Source organism: Marmota marmota, unplaced genomic scaffold (genome assembly GCF_001458135.2).
Source record: "Marmota marmota marmota unplaced genomic scaffold, marMar, whole genome shotgun sequence".
Lineage (NCBI taxonomy): Eukaryota > Metazoa > Chordata > Mammalia > Rodentia > Sciuridae > Marmota > Marmota marmota.
The window spans coordinates 20458197-20475616 of record NW_026000249.1 but is presented as its reverse complement, the minus strand read 5'-3'; the positions used below and the strand labels follow the sequence as shown (position 1 = coordinate 20475616).

The 17420-nt window shown below is 32.4% G+C and overlaps 1 protein-coding gene across 1 annotated transcript in view; it reads left to right on the top strand.

Moving 5' to 3' along the window:
• The window catches only part of Dmd (dystrophin), a 1737386-nt gene that overhangs the window by 884154 nt on the left and 835812 nt on the right, over positions 1-17420 (top strand). The window contains exons 41-42 of the mRNA XM_048796385.1: positions 13411-13558; positions 15966-16115. Coding sequence (XP_048652342.1) covers positions 13411-13558; positions 15966-16115 — 298 coding nt within the window. The remainder of the gene's footprint in view (positions 1-13410; positions 13559-15965; positions 16116-17420) is intronic.

Below are 17420 nucleotides of genomic sequence, written 5' to 3'. Positions count from 1 at the left end.
ATGATACTTAATAGGAATTCATTATAGTAATAAACTTTTTGAGTATATTTGAGTTGTTTAAAAATAAAAAAAGTTTTAGCTCTTAATCTCATATTAGATATGTGGTTCATAAATATTTTCTCCTATTTTTTTAGGTTGCCTATTCATTTTGTTGATTGTTTCCTTTGTTATGCAGAAGTTTTTAAATTAGATGCAGTCCCTCTTATCTTTTGTTATTGTTGTTGCCTATGCTTTTAGTTTCACATCCAAGACATCATTGCCAAGACCATTGTAAAAAACAAAATTCCCCCAGGTTTTCTTCTTCAAGTTCTAGAGTTTCAGGTGTTACATCTTTATTTTTTTTCCCTTTGGTATCAGGGATTGAATCCAGGGGTGATTAACACCTGAGCCACATCCCCAGCCTTTTTTGCATGGGTTTCTAATTTCCAGATACCATTTGTTGATGAGGTTGTCTTTTTCCCCATTGTGTCTTCTTGCCATTCTTGTCAAAGAGCTATTAACAGAACATGTTTGGGATTATTTCTGGAATATTTTCTTTATTCTGTTACATTGGTCTTTGTCTGTCTTTATGTCAGTACCATATTATTGTAACCATTGTGACATTATAATATATTTTGAAATCAGAAGGTATGATGTCTCCAACTTTCTTCTTAAGATTGCTTTACCTATTTGGGGTATTTTGTAACCTCACATAAAATTTAGGAATTTTTTCTATTTATGTAGAAAAAATATCCCTGGAATTTTGATGGGGATAGATAGCATAAATCTGTAGGTTATTATCGGTATCACTGGCCTTTTAACAAAATTCAGTCTTCTAACCCATGAAAACAGTTTGTCATTTTGTTTTTGTCTGTTTCTTTAGCTAATGTTTTTAATTTTCAATGTATGTATCTTTCTTCTACATAGTTTAGTTTATTTCTAAGTTTTTTCTAATTTTTTAGATAAGTTGTTGGTACTTTACAAAAATAAAGCTGGGTTTTTAAGTAATTCAAAAGAAAAAAAAACAATTTTAAAGGATTTGAGTAGACATTTCTCAACAGGAAACATAAAAATGGCCAATAGATATAAGAAAAGTTACCATCATCACAAATCACAGAGAAATACAAATCAAAACCAAAAAGATATCACCTCTCACCTGTTAGAATGGCCATTATTTTTTTAAGTTAAGTATTGATGATGTGAGGAAATTAGAACACTCCTACATATTGATGAGAATATAAGCTGATACAGCTGCTATGGAACACAATATGGAAGTTCCTCAATTGTGAGAATATATCCAAGGAAATAAAATCAATGTATTGAAGAAATATCTGTATTCTCATGTTCTTAAAACATTATTCACAATATCCAAGATATGTAACCAACCTAAAAGTCCATTGAAAGATTAATGGATGAAGAAACTTTGGCTTATATGTACAATGGAATACTATTTAGTCTTAAAAAGTAAGGGAATCTTTCCATAATTTATAATATGTATAAATTTAAAGAGCATTATTCTCAATGAAATAATTCAATCATTAAAGGGCAAATACTGCGTACATTTTATATTGGGTATCTGAAGTAATCAAACTCATAAAAGTAGAGAATCTAGACGAGTTGTTGTCAGGAGATGGGAGAGAGGGGAATTGGAAGTTGTTATCCAGTGGGTATAAAGTTACAGTAATGTAAGTTGATTAAGTTCTAGAGATCTGCTGTCCAATCTAGTGCCTGTATTTTACACTTTAAAGTTTGTAGGGTAGAGTTTAATTGTTTTATTTCTTGTTCCCAATTTCTTGGATGGGGAAGAATAAATAAAACAGAGGAGCACAAAAAATATTTTGGTGTTGATGGATATGTTTATTTCCTTCATTATAGTTATAGGTTTATTAAGATATGCCTCTAACCCAACTCATCACATTGTATATATTATTTTCATTCAGTTTTATTTGTTAATTTTAATACAATGAGACTGGTAAAACTAATTTAAAATTTTTTTTAAAACTGGTATATGTATGTCCATCATTATCCATTATAATTGAAGTATGGCTGTGCTTGCTTTTTGACATGATCATCTTATTTTTCCCTCAGATTATTTACATGACACAAATGTTCATGTGCAAGTTATTCTCTAGTGACATATTATTTTATTCATGTTTCCATTTTACTTTGCCTTATTAGATATGTAGTGAAGAAATGATGTGGTATTGTCTTGAGAATGGAAACACACCCTTCTCCTTACATCCAGTAGGAGGGTGATGTTGGGTAGCTCTTAGTGGCAAGTTAAAAACGCCCATCAGGGCTGGGGCTGCACCTCAGTGGCAAAGCACTTGCCTAGAATGTGTGAGGCACTGGGTTTGATCCTTAGCACCACATAAAAAATGAAACAAATAAAATAAAGTCCCTCTACAATTACAAAAATAATTTTAAAAAAACCTCCCATCAACCTTCATAAACCTACCTGTGCATTTTTCTCCTTAACGTTGTCAATCTTTTGCCTTCCTTATTGACCCAAATACCAGGGAACATTTCAGCTAACAGTGTCATGCCTCTCATATATGACTGTATCTCTTTTTAAAAGAATTCTTGGAGATGTCATTTGGATTCTATTTTTATATGTGTGCTTAGCTAAGTGAAGTAGTCTACTTTATGGGTGAAAACTAATCTTTGGCAATCTATGAGGAACACTTCTGAAGTCCTCTGTACCCTGTGTTTAATGAATCTAGTAATTGATGTGGATAGTAAAATAGTAAAGTTCATGTAGGTTCAAATTTTAATGACCATAGATAATTCAGAAGATATTATATAAACACAACCCACTTAAGTAAGTACTGTTAGTATATATCCCTAATGACTAATAAATATGTTGTTAGAAGCATAAACATCAGAATACCATAGCTCTGCTTATAAGATGCCAATGGCTCTCTGATACTACAGAGAGAATGTATTAATTTGGCAGGCATGTAGAACTCTTTAGAACTTGATGCAACCATGCCTTTTCTATCACTGACTTTTGCAAACCCTTTCTACAGTCTTCTTCTTCTACAGTAGGATGTTTAAACTATCCTACCTTTGTCTACACAGTTTCTTTTTCTAAAATGTTTTACTCCTATTTCCTAGGGTGAACATATTGCCTATGCTTCTTTTCAGATCACTGGATCCTTAGTAGATTATTTCCTGTTGCAAATAAGATGAAATTCTTCGCCTATCCTCCTGGCCCTTGTCCATCCTTCTGCTTTATCTCCTGATACTCTTCACGTTGCCTGGCACTTGTTAGCTACACTGGCAATTTTTAATTACTCTGAATCTTGATGTATTTTTTTGCCTTGAGTGAAGCTAATTTCTCTGTGTTGAAGTCTCCCCCCACCCCACACCTATGCTTCATATAGCCAACGTGTATGTTTTTCAAGGCTGTTTCAATGTCACTTACTTATAAGGACTCACTGTGGAAACAATGACAACCTTTTCAATCTAAAGAAGATCTATTGTTTCTGCTGCTTCTTAGGAACAGATTACATTTCAAATGACCATTAGCAAGTACATTTGTTTTTAGACTGTATGTCTCCATTTTGAAGATCAATAGATGTTCAGTTAAGTCTCCTGAGAAAATAAAAATGGTCAGGGTCTTTGATCATCATCATTATTTATTTTTTTTTATATTTTCCCAGCACTTTAAATAAATTTTCCTGGCTTTTGCACTCATCATATATAATGTAAAATATGGTATCCAGACTAGAATCATTATGTCTCAACAATGATACCATTTCTTCATGGAAAGTAGAATTTGATTTATGCTTGCTTTTAGATACAACATACCTATGAAAGTTCCTAAGTTAAAAATTCATAAATAAAGAAGTGTTGTCCAAAAGATCTGACAAGAAAAATTAGAAGAGGAAATGTTTATTAGTATTAAAATTTCAGAGGTCTCAATCCACAGATGGCGAATTCATTGCTCTGGTCTTCCAAGGTAATAGAGAACATCATGGCAGAAGTGTGTGGAGGAGTAAAACTGCTCAGGACATGCGATCAGGAAGCAGAGAGAGCTCCAATCACCAGGACAAAATAAATATAAACCCCCAAAGGCATGCCTCCAGTGACCTACCTCTTCTAGTAATATCCTACCAGCCTATGTTACCACCAAGTTAATCCTTATCAGTGGATTAAGCCATCGATTAGATTGCACTTCTAACAATCTAATCATTTCTCCTCTGAACCTTCTTGCATTGTCTCACACATGATTGTTTGAAGAACACCTCATATCTAAACCATAACATATGACAATATTTATTTTTCTTCATATACTTAGTGTTTGTCTTAATGCAATTCTCCATTTTATTATTAATGTTTATGCAGCCCATGAAACCTACCTAATAGAATGTTTTCATTTTCATTTCATATTGAATTATTCACTTATCTGAGGTATTATTTATGTTGGTGTTCTTTTCTTGTGTGCCAGGTATTGAACACAGGGGCACTCAACCACTGAGCCATATCCGCATGTTTTTTATTTTATTTTGAGATAGGATCTTGCTAGGTTTTGAACTTGCAATCCTCCTGCCTCTGCCTCCAGAGCCACAGGGATTACAGGCATACACCACCACGCCCAGCTATGTTGTTGTTTTTGATATGTATGATAAACTGTCTTTGCGTATGCCTAGTGAAAGGGAGGTGTTTTATTAAAAAAAAGTCTACCATCTTACTTTGTGTGATTGTCAAAATTCTGGATATTCAATTCTTCTACAGCCATGGTTATCAAACTTTTTGTTCTTGGCACCCCTTTGTACACTTAACAAGTATTCAAGACTCAAAAGAGGGTTTGTTTCTGTAGATTATCATACTTGAAATTAAAACAGAAATGCTTGAAATATTTGTTATTAATTTTAAAAGTATATGTTGATATAAAAATGAATTTTATTTATTTAAAATAATTTTACTTTGCACACCAAAAGATATAGTGAAAATAATAACACTGTTTTCCAATTTGCACATCTCTCTTAATGTTTATCTTATGAGAATATAGCTGGTTCTTATATATACTTCTGTTCAGGAGACTCCAGAGTACCTTGATTGTGTGGTTCTAACAACTTTAGCATGTGCTTTTCTACATTAGAAAGAGAAAGAACAAAGAATATCTCAGGGGTGGTGCTGGGTGGATGGAAGTAGAATTTTGAGCCAGGTCTGGAATCCATGAGCTTCATTTTGCTCACACACTGTTGGCTAGAACTCAGTCATATAGCCACACCAAATGACGAAGGAAACTGGAAAATGAAATGGCAGCATCCAAAAGAAATTAATTTTAAAAACTATGGATAAATGACAGATCAAGATCAATAGAGGAAATGGGAGCAGAGGGAAGGGGAAAGGGAAGGAGAGGTGCTGGGGTCCTAAATAAAATAAGATATATTCCATGCTTGTATAATTATATCAAAATGAATTCTACTGTCATGTATATCTAAATAAACAATAAATAAGACTTTAAAAAATTAAAGAAGCCAAGTTTCTCTATGAGAAACTAGCCAATTCCTGCCCTGAAGAAATTTACTCAAATTCTGTCTTCTCAGTGAAGCCTTCCCTTGGTCACACTTGATAAAATTGCAATCATCCCCCAACTCCTTTGATATTCTCTACCCTGTCCCTTTCATGCTTCCTCTTTCTTTTATTTTTGTAGTACAAATAACTATTTCACAATCTATATATTGCATTTCTTTCTCTTGTGTAATGGCTCCCTTCCCCACCAATGGAACACAACTTCCACAAGACATGGATTGTTGCCCATATTCACTGCATATCACTGGACACTAATAGATCTTTGATAAATGTTTCTTACATCATAAGCATACATCTGCCTCACCTAGAAGTAGTCTCATCTGGTGGCACATTTACTTACAGATTGACATTAAGATTCTAATTGTATTAACTCCAGGAAAAAAAAAAGGTTAAGATAGTTTGTCAGAAAAGAGAAATACAAGTGTCAGATGGCATATCAGAAAGTTTGATTTCAAATAGTCCCCTGTGTACTCGTAGGTGCCTTATAAATGCTTTTATGTGTATAAACATGTGAGTGTAGGCAAACATCTGAGCTAGGAATAAAGTTTGGAAGCCATGTTCTCCTTTTTTGTACCTCCTTTTACTTCCTCTACCACTTTGAATGCTGGGAGTGAAGCAGTATGCTAAAACTTGGGTTCTGAGAACACATATTATCCTCATGAGCACACTATAAAAGGGATTTATTGTCCTAATTTTAAGACAAGGAAACTGAAGCCTATAGAGGTTAAGTGAATGAACACACTCAGCTGATAACTGGCAACATTTAGGTTTGGATTTTTCCCTTCAGGTACCCTCACTGCTAAGCTTCAGGCTTTGTCTCATCATTTGCCACATCTACCTCCAAGGTGCTAATCATTTCCTTAATTGTGAGGCATAAATAAATGCATTGCAAAGTCCTGACATGTTATCCTCCTTAAGAGCACTTTATTTTTACAAGGCAAAATTTTAGGCAAAATGAATGAATGTCTGATTTTGTTACTCAAGCATTAATTAACTAGAAGACACTAATTAGGTATGCAAAGCAAATTTATTTAACCAGAGTTGATGCCTGGGTTTTCAGTTTGACAATGTCCCATAGAGTGTGAACTGAAGAAGTTATGTGTGTCTGAAATCTAGTGTTTTGTAATTATAAGAGTCAGGTCATATTTGAATACCTCTAAAATTTCTCAAATTGCAAGACTCTTGTTTAATTTGTTCAAAATGAATTACTGTCTGGAAAAGGAATATTGACTCTACAATCTCAACTGACACTTTTTTGAGTGTCTTTGTAGAGGTCAACAGAGTAGGGAAAAAACTGTAAGAAAACAAATTTAACGTGCAGATTAAGTTTGGTTATATGGCATCACAATTTCAAGAATTGGATGTCATTCATATCAGACTTTGGAAAAAATACTGTTAAAAGCAACCCAGTAAATGGTTATATTGTAGAGCTTATGAACATGTGGCACAGAAAAAGAAAAAAAACATATTTATATAACATAGAACTGTCTTACCTTATGTAATTGTGAGTGCATGGCTTGAAATAAAATGCCTAGCAGAACATTACACATAGATTCAGCAATACTATACTTCAGGCCACATGGGTATAAGTGTCAATGATACCTTCTAGAAAACCTAATTGTGCATTCAGCAGGATGAAAGTCCTGATGTTGAAGATACATGTGAAGGATTTGAACACAACTGTAGTATGAAATACAGATGAGGAAATGTGATGTAATTAATATATTAATTTGTATTATATAAAGTAGGACATGCATGCTTGATAAAATTAACTAAGCATTATACATAAACATGTGATTATTATATCTACATTATCTAAAGTTTCTATGTTAAAGTTGATCAAAAAACTCGGAGAGGAACTTCTCATTTGGAAAATGTGATGGTCACTTTATGTGTAGTATATGGTTTTAAATTGAATGAGGTTTAATTTTTAATGGAGAGCCTTAGGAAGGCAATACAAAAGATATATTAAGTATTAAAAGATATTCAAATATAAAAATTTCTAGCATTTTACCTGAAACACTTGGCAGATACCTCCTGCCACTGAAATCAGACCATGAGATTCGGAGGTCTTTTCTCTTACCATAAGAGCAACTCCACAGAAAATGTTCATTAAGACTTAATGTTAAATTCATTGAATTTAGCCACACATCAGTAACTCTTCCTTTCTGATTATGCAAATCTCTTGCCATCATAATATGTGCTTTCTTCCGAGCCAATATTTCAAACAGAAGGCGTTCTTTTTATTTAAAAAATAGCTAAATGTATTGGAATGTCTCTAAAAGTAAAATATTTAGCACTTAATTGCAGATAGGTAATGTTAAATATCTCATTCATTATTATTACTACCACATGCCTGAATAAATCCTACCATAAGCATTAAGCAAGTAGGTAAACAAAGAAATAACACTTCATGTGATGAATGCCAATATAAAGCACGTTTAAACTGTTCTGTCAAGAGACAAGACTGGAAATGCTAACTGTGTTCCTTTGCTTTTCTGCAATCATCTGAATACATAAATTCAAATTGCAGCTTTTAAAACTTCAAATCGAGGCTTTTGAAATTTCAGAAAACACATGCACTTGGAAAAGCAGATTATAACAAGGTCCCAGTGGGATTTTGGCACCATCTTTTTTATATTTCAAAGTATGAAAAACAAATCTAGACAAAAAATGACTACCAAATGTTTTCATATTTTAAAAGATGCTCTACTTTTTTGAAAATTAAATAATCAGAAAAAAGTTTTCTGCATTATGTAAAAAGAAGGATTGTAGCAAAGAGCTTACCCAAAGCTTTTACTCTTTAAATGATGATTTATTCTATCTGTGTGTTCTTAAGAGTCTTCTAAATTAGTATACAGTTTACATCCATAAAATCTTCTGCAAGTTGCTGTCTTTCAAACTGATGCTGAAGGTTAATTATAAAATGTACTTAATAATTTATGATTCATAGATGAATCCCAAATATTCTCAGTGTCAAATACAGTGTAATCATACAAAATTTATCAGAATTATATTGGCAAAATAGAAATTTTTCACAGATTAATTTATTGATTTAATGTAATTCCAAGCAAAATCCTCAATTTATTTCATAGTTTGTTCAACTAATATTCACATTACTTAAGTTAGACTGACTAAGGTGAGAGAAGGTGTTAACCTTCCAGAAATTAAACATATTTTAAATCTTTAATTATTGAAGTAGTGAATTACTATCACAAAATTCTATAGTAAATCAACATTCAGAACCTTAGAAACATAAACATTTTAAAAATAATGAACACAACACAAATACATAGGGAATCGATTGTGCAGAGGAAAAAATACCAATTTCTGAAAACCCCTTCAAGGTCAGAAACTTAGCTCCATATAAATTTAAGATGGATTAATCATGTAGATTTTTTAAAAAATGAAAGTCTAAGAATTCAGAATAAAGATGAGCATCTTGACAACTATAAAATAGAAACAATGCTAAGCATGATATCACAATAAAAGAACTTTGATTTTTAATTTAGAAACAAATGTAAAAACACTAAAAGGCAAAAGGGAACCTAGAAAAATATTCCCAATAAATGTATTATATACATGATGTGATGAAAGCTCTTAAAAATAAGAAAACATTGAGAAAAACTGAAAAACAGACATAGCGCACATGAGAATGGAAACATACACACACATACAGCCAACATTTCTATTAATAAAAATGTAAAATGTCGATGACAAACTTTTTTTTTCTAACAATTATATAGAGTGCAATGCTTAATAGTGGTGAAAGTGTGGTGAGGATAGTATTTTCTAACTATTGGTTGGAGTTTATGAGTGCTCTTACCAGCATTACAAATAAATTTAGCAATGTATACCTAAATCCTTAGGATTTTTATTTCTATCTTTTTCCCTTATTCTAAGGAATATAGTAGATATATGAGCATGAGCCAAAATTCAGAAACAAATGTGTTTGTTGTAAGGTTATTTATAATGATGAAAAATTGGACACAAACTAAATGACTAAAAGCAAAAGAAGGGTGAAATATGTTGTACTCATATATAGCTTATTACTCAGATCAATTTCTCAGAGAAATTAATGACCTAAGGAAATACAGTAAAATATTAAATGAAGAAAATATGTACAGAATGTTTATAGGGTTTGATCCCAATTAAATATATAAATCTCAATTATAATGAATAAGTATATCTCCCCTGTTTTTCTTGGCTGAATGCTATTAAGAGGAAAAATATACAAATAAATAATAAGATATATTATTCAAAGTGGGGAGGTATTTAGTTCTGGAATTTTATTCTACTATACAAGATGATCGGAAGTCAAATACTAATGGAGACAAAGACTTGCAAAAAGAGTAGAAAAAAGAGAAAAAGATGAAGTAGTACCTTAAAATCTAGACCCAAAGTGTTGAAGTCATCTTAGGATATTTAAGGACCAACCATCACATGAAGAATGTTTATAGTAAAATTTTTTATCTCCCAGAAATGCTTCTAAGATCAGAATCTGAGGGGAAAATAATGATATCCCACATTCTAAAACAAGCTTCCAGCAACTAAAACCAGCCACTTCCCCATAAAGTTTACAGAGAAGTAATACTAGCAGTAGATCTAGTATTGACAATGTCTAAACTCCTCTATATCCCATTCCCTGAAAGGAAAAGTGATAAAAGAGAGTCTGACTATAAATGCAAGTGCTTTTAGGAATACTTCAACCAATTTTCCCTTATACTTTTTTATTTATACACAAGGGGAGCATGTGACAAAAATATAGATGAATTTAATAGAACAAGTTTCTTAGTAAAATAAAAACTTTGGTCATAGTTCAAACAGCAGCCACTCTGCCCCCGCTCACCATACCATCGGTACTCAAGATAATGGTACTGAACAGCCTGTGACTGAAAGTGTCTTGAATTTGGTGAAATACTGTACGTGTACATTAGGGGGTAAATTAGATCATCTTTCACAATCAGTATTGCAAAGAATTGGAAAGATTCTCCCAGAACAGAAACACATACAGGATGGCAGCGTTCACTCATTCACTGAACATGCCTATTCTGTGTCAGGCATTGTTTCAGAAGCAAAGATTATAGTAATAAATAAAATTCACAAGAAGGGGCTGGAGTTGTGGCTCAGTGGTAGAGCACTTTCCTCGCAAGTGTGAGGCACTGGGTTCGATCCTAACACCACATAAAAACAGATAATGGCATTGAGTCCATACACAACTAAAAAATAAAAATAAAAAAAAAAAAAACTAACACACAAGAAGCTTAATTTCACATGTGGGGACAGTACACCAAAAAATAACATCATAGAGCATATTAATTTTAGGAACTAAAGAGAAAGGTAAAAACAGGGAGAAAGAATAGAAATATTAAGGGGAATTACAATTTTAAGTAGAGTCATCAGGGAAGACTTGCAGGAGGTGAGGGACTCAGCCATGTTTGATATTTCAAGCAAGGGCTTTCTTGGCAGAAAGAAGAGCATGTACAATGGCTTAGAAGCAGGGACCCACCTAGTAGTATATGTCAAGAGCACAGCAAGGAAGCCAATGACTCTCAAGAAGGATAAAAGTGAAAGTAAATGAAACTGTAGTTGAGAGGTAAGAAGAGGAGTCATGAGCAGATCTTATAGATCAGTGCCGTTCAATAGAAAAACTAGACGAGTCACATACATAACTTAAGTTTTCCTATTTGCCACATTTTAAGAAAAAGAAGGCAGCAGATGAAATTAACTAACATTTATTTAATGGAATACATTAAAAATATTGTCACTTCAATCTGTATATGATATATAAAGTATTAATAAGATATTTTTACATTCTTTTAAAATTTTTTTAAATAGAATTTATTTTAGATCTATTTTTGGTCTAGAGCAAAATGGAGACCATTCCTTCCCCTCTTGTAATAACTTTGAAATCTGGTGTATATTTTACACTTGTAGCTCATCTCAATCTATAATAGCCACATTTCAAGTGCTTCCTAGCCACATATGATAGTGTATACTACATTGTAAAGCATACATCTGGACCCTTGTAGAACTCTATAATAGAATGTGTTCAGGCTTTTGCTTTTAGTGAATTAGGAAGCAATGGAAAAGTTTTGAGTGTAGATTTGACATAATCTGACTTGAGTTTTCACAGGAAACCTCTGGCTCCTATGTTGACAATAGACAGAGGAGAGAATGCCACTTTTCCTCGTCCCAAACAAGCTTTGAACAAGCTATCCTCAAACAGAAAACTGAATCTAGGCAAGCAAAAGTCCAATAACAAGATTCTGGTTTGGAGAAAGTATATAAGCTGTAGTTCTCTGAAGGCCTTGTCTTTGCACAGGCTGTATCCTATTTCTACAACATGGGGCTCTCCATGCTCCAAGACTTAAATCATTATCTTCTATGGGGTGTCTCCCAAGCCTTGGGCAAGAAATAACTTATCCTTCTATAATACTCAAATATGATACTTGGATTATGTGCTTTTTCTTTTCATGGACTGTGAGATCCTCAAGACAAAAATATATGACATATCCATCATTGATCCTAATACCCAGTAGATTACCTGAAAGAGAGCAAGCTCCCAATAAACATTTGTTAACCTCAAGCAAAATATCAATTTAAAAAATCAATTATTATTTAAGTGTTCAAAAAATGGAAACAATGTAAATGTTTATCAACAGTGATATATTTATACTATGGAATGTTATATATCTAGAAGAATGAACAAACTGAAACTACATGCAACACAGATTATTAAAGACATAATCTTGAATCAAAGAAGTAAGACCCAAAAGATCATCCACCATTTGATTTCATTTACTTAGTGTTCATTATAGGCATAACAACCATAGCTGACAGATTACTTTTTACACTTGTAGGTAGGGATGGCAAAGGGGCAAGAAGAGAGTTCTGGGTTCAGATAACATTCTGTTTTTTCTTAGTTATATGATATGTCCAAGTTTTAAATTTTCTTTGATACACACACACACACACACACACATATATACCCACTTTCCTATGTGTATAATATACTACAATCTAAAGTTTACATGGAAGAGATACATAGCTTTCCACATAACAAAAATCATGAATTATTTTAATTGCAAACCATTTTGTTCAGCTATAAGTCCTCCTATCCAATATGTAAAAATAAATTTATGGCTAATTAAATGGCATAGAGTATATGCATGCATTTTTATAATTAAAAATTTCCACTAGTAGAACATATATTAAGTATTTGTCTTTCCTCAAAAAAAGGTTGTGAGTCATAAATTAGAAAACATTTTAACATGTAATCATTTTGTGTTTTTATTTTAAATTTATGATTTATCTTTTTTCCTTTAATTTGCCTTAAATTATCCTTTAATTGAGCATTTTAAAACACACAAATTAATGTTATATACTTACTTTAGTGCAGCCAGTGATTCCAAAAAAAGAGAGATTTTGACCCCACAAGGGGGATGTTAGTCAATGCCTCAAGATATTTTTGGTCGTCCTGACTATTAGGGAAGGCATTGCTAATGGCATCTAGTGTACAGGCCAAGAATGCTACTAAATATTCCACAGTGAGTAGGACAACCCCTCACAAGAAAGAATTATCCAACCTTGTCAGTAATGCTTAGGTTGAGAAACCTTGTTCGATTATAATAACATAAAGTTGTTGGAACTTTTAAAACATGATTTTTTTCTTGGCTGATTTTAATCTCTTTTACAGATTTTTTAAATGTTTAAATTGCTTTGTTCAAAGTGAATGAATCTTCTCAACATAAATTATGCATTGCTAACATCTTTTAAAATGCTTGTTTTTAAAAGTGTTTGCCATGTTTTTTTCCAGTTTGCCTTATAAAAAGAAAAATTTTAGAAATATGCCATTCATAACAATTTCATTTATTCTTTCTCCAGGCTAGAAGAACAAAAGAATATCTTGTCAGAATTTCAAAGAGATTTAAATGAATTTGTTTTATGGTTGGGAGAAGGAGATAGCATTACTAGTATTCCACTTGAACTTGGAAATGAGCAGCAGCTAAAAGAAAAGCTTGAACAAGTCAAGGTAATATTATTTTCTAAACTCCCTCAAGGTCTACTTGTATATAGAATATATAAATCTATTTTTAGATGTATTTAATCATCAATTTCCTGCCCATTATGTTATTTATAGTTTTTCTTATTAAAGTATTTTTCTTATAACTTTATTTTGTCTTAAACCAATGGCTTCCATCCAGTGTACATATGTATGTAGGTATGTGTGTATACACACACACATATGTTTGTATAGGTGCATATATTGCCTATGTACTGTGTTTATACATGCATAATGCATGTCAGTTGGTTTTTATAACCCATTTGTAGTTCATTTTAGTCTTTTATTTATATATATATATATGTGGTGCTGAGAATCAAACCCAGTGACTCACACATGCTAGGCAAGTGCTCTACCACTGAGCCACAACCCCAGCCCTCATTTTAGTCTTATTTGATGATTCCACAGCTTTAAGTAATTTCAAAAAATAATTTCAAAACTGAATAACAGAGTGTGAAATCATAAAATCTAAGTGTAACTGGGAATCTCTTTTTAAATCTGTCTTAGGCTATATATGTAAAGATTTGAATAGAGTGTTTGTGAAAATGAAACTAATTTCTTAGGGAATATCTTAATTGCCAAATCGATAATGTTTTTTCAGCCTCTAATTAAAGGTGTCAGATTCATTTGAAGCATTATTTTCTTTTGACATGTTTTGTCTGAGGTGTGGGTCATAGTGTTGCTTTACATTCCATACTGATGGAACAATCATCTAGCTTCCTCAAGTGATTTTTCATGCATTGCTACTGTTGTCCACTTCTCAGTGATTAACCTCACCAGTTTGACTACAGTGCTCTGATTGTACAGTTGGATTATTTTTCATAGTTTTGGTTTTGGGTAAGCTACTCTTTTGAATCTGTTCTAATGGTTTAAGGAAAGGTGAAAGGGGAAGTGAAATTAATATTTAATCATCCCTGTTTCATGCCAAATATTAGATGCATTTACAAACTGCTAATTTATTTGATCTTTATATCAAATATTTGAAATGGCTGCTATTATCATCCTTTTATAGGTTGCATAATTAAAAGAAAATGGAATTACTTATATAGCAATGATTCAGTTAGTTTACACGTGCAAATTAGAGTCCAACAACAACCATTTATTTCTATGAAACAGGAAATTTACACCCTAGCAGGGGATGGAATGATAAAATAAAAATATTGCTTAATTAAGTAAACAAATATTGAGCACTTACTATATATCACACATTATACAAGAAATCTGAGATTCAAAAAATAAAAAGTCTGCAAACCATTCAATGATGGTTATAACCTGAGAAAACAAACTCAGTCTGTTCTTAGAAATTCATCTTTCCTAAATGTATTGAGTGTCATGTAGCAATATAATTGATGACTCATTTTATAAACATATTTAGCAGCATTCACTTATTAACAAATATGCATCGATTTTCTATTCTCCTTACACAATCTAGATAAGCATTGTCCAATAAAACTTCCATGATGTTGGAAATATTATCCATAATCCATCTCCATAGCCACTAGCTCTATGTGCCTCTTGAAAGGTGGCTAGTTTGAGTGAAGAGCTGAGGAGTATGTTTTATTTTATTGAATTTTTAATGAAGTTTAAATAACATCACATGGCAAGTGGCTACTGTGTTGAACACTGCAGCTCTAGCCATCATAAATAAACAAAATATATATTAACATCATGATGGTTTTGTAGATCTTAGGAAAGGGCATAAACAATGTGATGCTGAATGAAAAAATAAAAAGAAAGTTGGGGATGTGAAAGAGTCAAAAATAAGGATTCCAGAGTGAAATATCCCAAGTTTGAATAACTGCTGTGTTGTTTCCTAGTTTTACATCCTCAAAGCTGGCATTTAACATCTCTGTCTGTGATTCATTCTAAATAAATTGAAGATAATAGGAACTATCTCATAGAATTATTATAATATGAAGATAAACTGAGAAAATATATGTGAAATGCTTAGCATAGTGTCTGGCACTGTGTATATTGAGAGGGTAATTTCTTTTTACTTAATGACTTCTTATAACATGGTACCTGGGATGATGGTGAATTTATTCAGATTGTTCTATTTATGATGGAAATGTGTTTTCAGAATATCTCTATTTGTATTGTTTTAGAGCTCATCATAGCATGTAACATATTTCTCTGGGAAAAAAAAAAAACTAAGGGCTAGAGTAATCTAGTGATTTGTAGGAAGTTTTATCCATTTGGGAGTATGTGTTTCAGTCTATCAGCTCTGTGCTTTGTAGAAAATTGTTGGTATTTGAGGTACCCATGGGCCTTCGGTAAAGTTGCTTCATTTTGATAGACTGATCAATAGAGGTGAAGACAAGGTAGGTGGAATTGTGCTGTAATTCATTTTAAACATTGTTGCATTTGTCTGTTTCAGTTACTGGTGGAAGAGTTGCCTCTGCGCCAGGGAATTCTAAAACAATTAAATGAAACCGGAGGAACAGCACTTGTAAATGCTCCCATAAGCCCAGAAGAGCAAGATAAACTTGAAAATAAGCTCAAACAGACAAACCTCCAGTGGATAAAGGTTAGACATTAACCATCTTCTTTGTCACATGTGTTAAATGCTTCAAGTGTTTGTATTTGTTTTGTTTCCTGGATGCTTTATTGGTGGGGGAAGAAGCTGGTATGTGGATTATAGTTTTGTTTTGCTTTGTTTTATAACCAGACCAAATCAAATGTTCTGTTGTATATGGAAAAAAATGGTGATAGTAGATGGTTTTACATTAGTGAGCAAGCACCAAAATATACCCTACTATTTCTTTACATAAATTATTCTAAAGAATAAGACTACAAATATAATGAAGTAATCGATTCAGTGTTCAAGTGTCTATTCACAGTATTTAAGCAAGATGGGGGTGGTCTAGTTCAATAAGTATCATAAAATAGATAAAAATTACTCATTTTTATCTATAGTATAGACTTAATTGATAAGTGATCTATACTAACCTTGTCAGAAAGGTAGTTCTGTCTTTCTCTCCTTATTCACTTATGAGTCTTTGTCTTGTCACCTAGTATACTTTTAAATTCTAATATTAAAGATGTTTATCAAAATGAACATATACTTAATCTTTCAAAACAAATGGTACATATGAATTTATAATGAAAACCTTCATTCATTGATTCAGTCCCATTTATTTATTATAGGGGTGGTCTTAGGGATTGAACATAAGAGCACTTTACAGCTGAGTTTTATGTTCAGTTATTTTTATTCTATTTTACTTTTTATTTTGAGACACAGTCTTGCTAAATTGCTGAGGGTCTTGCCAAGTTGCTGAGACTAGCCTTGAATTTGTAATCCTCCTCCCTTACCTTCCTGGGTCTGGGGGATTACAGGTATGTAACACCATGCCTGGCTCAGATCCATTTATTGAAAGACAGTAATTTCCTCTACTGTATGACTAAGGCACCCTTGTCTAAAATCATGTGAACATATGTGTATGAATAAGCTATTGAATTCTTTATTCTCTAGTATTTGATAATGTTGTTCCTCTAGTCAGTACCACAGTGGCTTAATTACAACCATTTTTGTTTTTTTTAACCAGACTCACTGCAATATAAGTGACATACCATTAAATTCTCCCATGCAAGATATACAATTCAATGATTATGATATATCACTTTATCATTTTGAATTGTGATAAAACATATATTACCAAGATATGTTATTTTTAAGTATTTTCAAGTGTATACTTAAGTGCCATTGTTTGCAATCATTATTACCATTTATTTCCAAAGTTTCCCATCACTGCCAAAAAAGATTCTGTAACCATTAAGGAATTGTGTCCCATGTACCTACCCCCATTAGCCTCTCATAACTTCTACATATCCT